The sequence below is a fragment of the Vicia villosa genome, unplaced genomic scaffold (genome assembly GCF_029867415.1).
Source record: "Vicia villosa cultivar HV-30 ecotype Madison, WI unplaced genomic scaffold, Vvil1.0 ctg.000547F_1_1, whole genome shotgun sequence".
NCBI lineage: Eukaryota > Viridiplantae > Streptophyta > Magnoliopsida > Fabales > Fabaceae > Vicia > Vicia villosa.
The window spans coordinates 626,319-633,838 of record NW_026705251.1 but is presented as its reverse complement, the minus strand read 5'-3'; the positions used below and the strand labels follow the sequence as shown (position 1 = coordinate 633,838).

At 35.4% G+C, this 7,520-nt stretch overlaps 1 protein-coding gene across 3 annotated transcripts; it reads left to right on the top strand.

Moving 5' to 3' along the window:
* The first annotated feature begins 615 nt into the window (after positions 1 to 615).
* LOC131629306 (F-box/kelch-repeat protein At3g23880-like) lies at positions 616 to 4,663 on the top strand. 3 transcript variants are annotated; one of them, XM_058900098.1, is made up of 3 exons: positions 636 to 807; positions 902 to 1,760; positions 4,296 to 4,663. In XM_058900098.1, the coding sequence occupies exons 1-2, from the start codon at positions 764 to 766 to the stop codon at positions 1,740 to 1,742; spliced, it is 885 nt and encodes a 294-aa protein (XP_058756081.1). In that variant the 5' UTR covers positions 636 to 763; the 3' UTR covers positions 1,743 to 1,760; positions 4,296 to 4,663. The 3 variants fall into 3 exon arrangements, with proteins under 3 accessions (XP_058756079.1, XP_058756080.1, XP_058756081.1); XM_058900096.1 differs by having other exon boundaries at positions 616 to 1,760; XM_058900097.1 differs by having other exon boundaries at positions 616 to 1,764.
* Positions 4,664 to 7,520: the final 2,857 nt, after the last annotated feature.

Here is a 7,520-nt window from a genome sequence, read left to right as displayed (position 1 = left end):
TTTAATGGCTAAAAATTTTGGTCCACCATAAACCACTATTTAGTTGGTGGTTAATTTAGATATCACCTTATTATAAAAGCATACTAGCGGTTCCTTTTCAAACATAAATATTTAGGTTTTTTTTTCTAAATGTTTATTATAAATGATCTAAATATTTTTAAATTAAAAAATAGAAAACTCAATTTAATATTATGATTTTAAATTGTTAGCCAAAAAATAAAAAAATAAGATAGCAGTTTTTAGAAAAAAACACATGTTAACATGTATCATAAAAACACATGTTAATGTTAAGAGCTAAATATAGCAATTTTTTATTGAAAATTGTGTAATATATTTACTAAAAATTTATAATTAAAACCTCAAAGGGTTGGCTCAGTTGGCAAATGAGCTTTCTTCAAAATGGGACGGAACCGGCTAGTACCTGGGTGGGCCACGGTGCCGTCGCCTCCGAGCCCGGGTTCGGATTAGTCACGTGGGGCCCCTTTCCCCCGCGGATACCGGTCGGTTAACAGAAAAAAAAAATTATAATTAATATTTTATTGTCTTTTTCAAGGGAAATTTTCTATTAATATATTTCTTAACATGCGGTCGTTTCATCCTTAGGGCACATGTACATGTATTACGCTTAATACCTATAGTCTATAGCAGTTTCTTCTCATTCTTAGATGGATGAAACGACCGCGGTTACCGAAACCCTAACAACTTTGTCACTTGACGCATCGCCATTACCAGCTCTTCCATTTGAAATTGTAGTAGAAATTCTATGTCGTTTGCCGGTGAAGCTTCTCCTTCAACTTCGATGTCTATGTAAGTCCTTAAATACCCTAATTTCTGATCCCAAATTCATAAGAAAACATCTTCGCTTGTCAACTCCCTGCCACCGCCTCCTTTTGTTCTGCAGTAGCGTGTCCGATGTACTTTCTTACCCACTTCACTCCAGCTTCAGCATTGTCACCGATTACGCCACTCGGCACGAGTATCCTTTCACTTTCAAAGAACCATTCTACTGTATCTTTGGCTCTTGTGACGGAATGTTTTGTCTGGAGGTCAACCGCTCTGTTATTTTGTGGAACCCTTCCATTCAAAAATCCAAAACATTACCTTCTATAGGTGGTTTTCCTCCAGTTACCGCATATGGTATTGGGTTTGATACTTTAATTGATAATTATAAGGTGGTTTGTGTTGTTGACGAAGGAATTCTTGAAGATGCTAAAATAAAGGTTCATACGTTGGGTACTAATTCTTGGAGAATGATTCCAGGTGACTTTCCTGTCCCGACCAGGAGATCGCTCAAATTAGCTAGTGGCACACTCAACTGGTTTTCGTTTGATGATTATAGGATTGTTTCTTTTGATTTGGTGAATGAGTCATGCCGAAAACTTTTGCCTCCCACGTACTATGGGGAAGTTGTGTATAGTGTGATCTTGGATGTTTTGCGAGATTGTTTGTGTATCTTTGCTCATAGTTACACATCTTCTACTGTTTGGATGATGAAGGAATATGGAAATGAAGAGTCTTGGACTCAGTTGTTCCGTGTTCCTCGCAGGGAAGAATCTTTCTATGATATACATACAAGGCCAATATGGATTTCCAAGGATGACCTAGTGCTGATGAAGAAGAAAATGAATTTGGCCATTTGTGATTTCAAAAACGGTGCTTTTAAGATTCAAATGATTCAAAACATCGATGATTGGCTTTCCCCTGAAGTCTACATTGAGAGTTTGGTATCACCTTGTTTCTAATGCGAATATATCAATGTGGTAGGTACTATGTGACTTGAACTTTAGACTCAATTGCAACTTATTTGTTATGTTTATGTTACTTATTATATACTTGTTCTAGTTACTAGTGACTTTATTGATCTTTATTTATCATTGTTCATTAGTGGTTGATTGCATATGTAGCTTGAAAAATTGATATGTTATTCTCTTTTCTTTGATAGTTTGTTTCGTTGATTCTCTGTTTACGTATTATCTTTTATTTCACAATTATAGGTTTCTTTGGATGATTTGTGATTCGATTTTTTAATTTAAACTTACCTATTAAACCAAAGCACTAGTATGTCTGCTAAAGTGTCTACTAACCCCTGTACAAATTTCATAATGTTTGTTTCAGATCTTGTCTCATTCATTATGAACATGGAAAATCAATATGAATCACGCATGTGATTCTTAGTGAAAAAATTAGGAAAAAATTGATAGATATGAAAGTGGTCACAATGAGTATGTAAAACAATACTAATTACTAGAGTCTTAAAAGAAATACTTGGAGTTAATGCAAGCAAGTTATGCTTTACCATTTTAATTTGCAGTCTCCCCTTTAGCTTCTCGCTCTAGGCATAAGTAAAATTTGTGTTTTATTAGGCACTAGAATTTAGAGATCATTTTGTGGTTTGAAAATGATTTCTAAATTTTTTCCTATTATTTAATTTGTGAGAAAACACGGTTCGTATTATTTAATTTGTGAAAAACACGGGTTCCTACATTTTAACTCGCACAAAGCAAGTGAGAATTGGAGAGATAGTTTTCAAGTAATATCGTCATCTAGTACTTAATAGGATGATTCCTACCCCAAAATCTTAGATGTGGAAATATTTTTTTTATCCTGTTGAATTTGAATGTTATGTAGTATGTGTTATGTCTGTATACTAGATAGTTAGGATAATCTCTAACCTGAATAATGTAGTATGGTACTTTAAAGTTTAAAGCAAAGTAGCAAACCAACAAAAATACTGTCAACAAAATATAGTTGATCATATTAGCAACCTTATTACCTTTGGGAATATCAACCTGTTGAATATTTGCAAGAAATAGATTCTAAATTGAACACTTAACTTAAGTGATAATTGACTTGATAGGAACTTTTTCCATAAACAGCTGATTGTATCATATATAGTATTTCTATGAACATTGGAAAAATAATAGTAGTTCTGTAATAAGAAGAAACAAATATAGCTGATGAAAAAAATATTCAAGAAAAAATATATCTAAACTTCATTTACAAAGAGTCAAAGACCATTAGAATATTGTAAATGATTCTGTAATGCTAGCATTGGCCCCAGGTAATACCTGAACTTTTTATGGAATTCATTAGATATTAATTTTCGGCATCTCATTCTTTCTCCCCCTCCTTCAATTAGAGTTCCAAACTATCTATTATTTCTCATATAATTGTTCTGGTGCTTGATTTTAATGGAGAATGAAAATTATATTTTGGATGCTCTTCAATTTTAAATTTTCATGTAAAGCTTTATAGTAATTGTTCAATAACCATTTGATGTAAATTACATATCCAATGGTTCTTGTACAATTACATAACCAATCCATATCCATATATTATCCATTTGGTATAACCGGATTTTAAAACCAATTTTCATAACCGGATTTATTTTTTTAAAACCGGCTATATCCATGACCAGATTTTATAATCGGTTTTAAATTTAAAAATTTAATTTTAAATTAAGTTATTAAAATAATATATTTTTTTGAGAAATCGACTTTTCATATTTTGTAAGGACACGATTTTTTCAAAAAAACTCGATTTTTTCAAAATACTCGATTTTTTCATGTTTCTGAAAAAAACTCAATTTTTTTGTGTTTCCGAAAAAACTAGTTTTTGCATTTTTCGTATTTCCGAAAAACTCGTTTTTTTGGTATTTTCAGAAAATTCGATTTTTTCGAACTTTCGAGAAACTCGACTTTTCATTTTTATGTTTTTTTTTTCTTTCTGCAAAATATTTTAAATTTTTTTTTATTTAAAAATAATAGACCAATTAAATTTTTATGTTGGATAAGGATATCCAAAATATGGATTTGGTTAAAACCATATTAATAATATATCCAAAATATGGATTTGGTTAAAACCATATTAATAATATATCTAAAATATGGATTTGGTTAAAACCATATTGATAATTAATCGGTTTTTAATAACCGGATATGGATATGGATATGGATAAATCCAATAACCGGTTTATTTGAACATCCCCTGGATGTAATGGCTTCCAAATATTTAGAAGAATTAGCCTTTTTGGTTGCCCTCATATGCCTCATTAGCCTGGTAGCCAAGTATCAGAATGAGTATCTTTTATTTTCTACTTTTCATTCTCAAGAGACCAAACATATTGAGAATTTCTATATTTCATTGACTTTTGTAGAAGTTTCCGTTTTCTGGTTTTAGTTTGTTAAGCTGAGACAGCGTTTGGTTATTAGTTAGTTACGGAAACTGGCTTAGTAGCCTATGCTTGAGCCCTCACATCTATAAAGCCTTCATAAATACTTTTACCATTTGTGCAGGAATTGGATGGAGCTACATAGAGCCAAAAAAGAATGGAAACTAACCAATGTCAACAGAACCAAGAGCCTTTGGAAATGGAAGGAAACAGAGCTCCGATTTAAGGTTTTATGATTTACGACACTGCTGCTAATTCAGCGCCTCTTACAGCCTGTAGGAGGATGTACTCTGAAGTTGATACAGTTACAACTGAAACGTTGGTTGTGAGATGCAGTTCCTACTATATATCTAGTATAGAACATATTCAAGATTGTACATTTTGATTGGATCAATTTGATAGTTATTAACCCATTTTGTTTTCTATACTGCTTGGAACATGTATGGGTTTTCATGTCGAATGAATGTGTTTACTTCAAATAAATAGATAGATGATTAGCATATTTGAATATTGGGCATGGTATCTTAAGATTACAACCATATATATTGCTTGGGAAAAGTCTTCCTAGAAAATTGGATACAATTCAAATAAACAACGTGAGAATTACCTTTAGATGCTATTTGATGCTGGAAAAAATGGATTATGTAACTAATGGATTATTACCTTTAAATACTATAATCATTGAATAGAGTTTTAATAAAGTAACGTGCGTATGCACGGGTCACGCACAGTTGTTTATATAATATATTTATTTTAAATAGAAGACTAAAAAAAAATATATTGAGATCAATAATAGATTTTTTTTATGTTAAAATATTTAAATTATTAATAATTTTTTTCCCGTATATCATTTTTGGATCATAAATGACCGTACCTGATCAGAAGGATCTTCGCGACCTGCAACGAATTGGATCTTTGTAAATTGGGGGGGGGGGGGGGGGTGTACCTGTAAGGTACTTCGATGCCAAAGTGAGAAGAGAGAACAATTGGAGTGCAAATACAAGATAAAAGAAAGAATGAATGATGTTACCTAACTCTATATTGGAAGAGGGTATTTATATCCCCCAGTGCTGGGCCAAGACTTCCTAATTAGGCCAAATCCATGGGAGGCCCACGTGCTACAAAATTGTCAGAATCCTACGTGGTATGGCTGAGTCAGCAGAAACCTCAAGTTCTGGATAAGTGGAGTGTATGGTTTGGAGCAAGTTGCCCGAGTCCCTCGCTAGTGGGTTTGACCACGTGGGCGCACGTGGGATTGACAGTTACAACGACTAACACACACGTGTATTGGGCCAGGAACAAAGTTGGGCCTGTTCGACCACGACCACAAGGTTGGGCCTGTTCGGCCATAACCTAAGTGTTGGGCCTGCTCGGCCAAAACCAGAACAGGAGCCCCCCAAGTCTTTGCTTCCAAGAGGAGCAATGACTTAAATCTCTTCGGAATCAATGTCCTCATAAGCATCATGTTTGTGTCTTTTGCCCGCGGAGAGCCACAAAAGCGTTCCTTCTCGAGATTCCCCGAGGAATCTGAGCCCGAGGAGGTGGATCGTTTCATCTACTTTCACGCCTGCAAGGTACTTCGATGCCAAAGTGAGAAGAGAGAGCAATCGGAGTGCAAGTACAAGGTAAAAGAAAGAATGAATGATGTTACCTAACTCTCTATTGAAAGAGGGTATTTATAACCCTAGTGTTGGGCCAAGAATTCCTAATTAGGCCAAATCCATGGGAGGCCCACGTTCAAGGAAATTTCCAGAATCCTACGTCGTAGGGCTGAGTCAGCAGAAGCCTCAAGTTCTAGATAAGTGGAGCGTATAGTTTGAAGCAAGCTTCTCGAGTCCATCGCTAGTGGGTTTGACCACGTGGGCGCACGTGGGATTGACAATTACAACGGGCGCACACGTGTATTGGGCCAGGAACAGAGTTGGGCCTGTTCGACCACGTCCACAAGGTTGGGCCTGTTCGGCCATAACCTAAGTGTTGGGCCTGCTCGGCCAAAACCAGAACAGGAGCCCCCCAAGTCTTTGATTCCAAGAGGAGCAATGACTTAAAGCTCTTCGGAATCATTGTCCTCATAAGCATCATGTTTGTGTCTTTTGCCCGCGGAGAGCCACAAAAGCGTTCCTTCTCGAGATTCCCCGAGGAATCTGAGCCCGAGGAAGTGGACCGTTTCATCTACTTTCACGCCTGCAAGGTACTTCGATGCCAAAATGAGAAGAGAGAGTAATTGGAGTGCAAGTATGTAATACGGTGAACTGACTTTTTAATCGAAATGTCGCGGTTAAGCAAGAGTCGTCACCGACTTTTATTTTATCCAATTGGAAAGGCTAAAAGAACAGGAAAATACCTTTTGAAAAGATTTTGAGTTCGGGGGGTAAGTTATACAAAGGGAAGGTGTAAGGCATCCTTTGTATCCATGGTTATCCATGGGCTCTTAATTGCTTAGCTCACTTTGTTTGAAATGTTTGAATGGTCTGAAAAGATTTTCGAAGAAGAACTTTAGCTTGTAAATAAGCGTAGTCTTTTTGAATTTGATTTGAAAAGAGTGGGAAAAGAGTTTTGAATTTAGAGCAAGCAATTAGTAGCAACTACCCTAAGTTAGAAAATTTGTTCTTTTAGCTTTTCGAGGCGAAAGGATCTATCCGTACCATAAGAAGGCAGGAAGTCTTTCAATTGGATGTGCGGGTCATCGAGAAACGTATCGTTCGCCATAAGACTGTCCCATGCCATAAAGAGGGCATGTAGTCTAAGGGAAGGATAAAATAGTCATTTTAACCTTTAGGCAACAGGCGAGGATACATTAGCAATGGGGACAAAATCTATGATGAATGAACTGAGGGCAACATTTGCTTTAGGTATCCTCGGAATCGAGGGACTTGACTATTTTAAGGCATCATTCTTAAGGCAACAGGCAACAAAGGCAACAAGAAGGGTTACCCTAAAGGTGAGTGTGTGCACCAATCACGCGATTGTATTCGGATAATATTTATCTTATAATTATAGTTATTCTAATTCTATTAAAGGCTTGCACTCCCTAAGATTACTAACCACGCAGTTTAAAATCGTAGAAATTAAAGGCAAGAAAATAAAAATCCTAGCTATTACAATAAACACCTGCGGGATAGGGGAATTAAAAGGCAGAAGAAAAACCCTTATAGGGTAACAGAAAAATAAATAGAAAAAATCTTTGAGCGCCTTGATTCTCCTCGATCCCTTGATTGACTCTGATCATCTGAGAATTTAGACGGAAAATGATAGCGGTAAGTGTAGAACAAATTCATTAATTAGTGAGGCAAACTCTAATTTTTAGAAGGCAAAAATAAATAAAAAAACAAAAATAAAAATATTATTA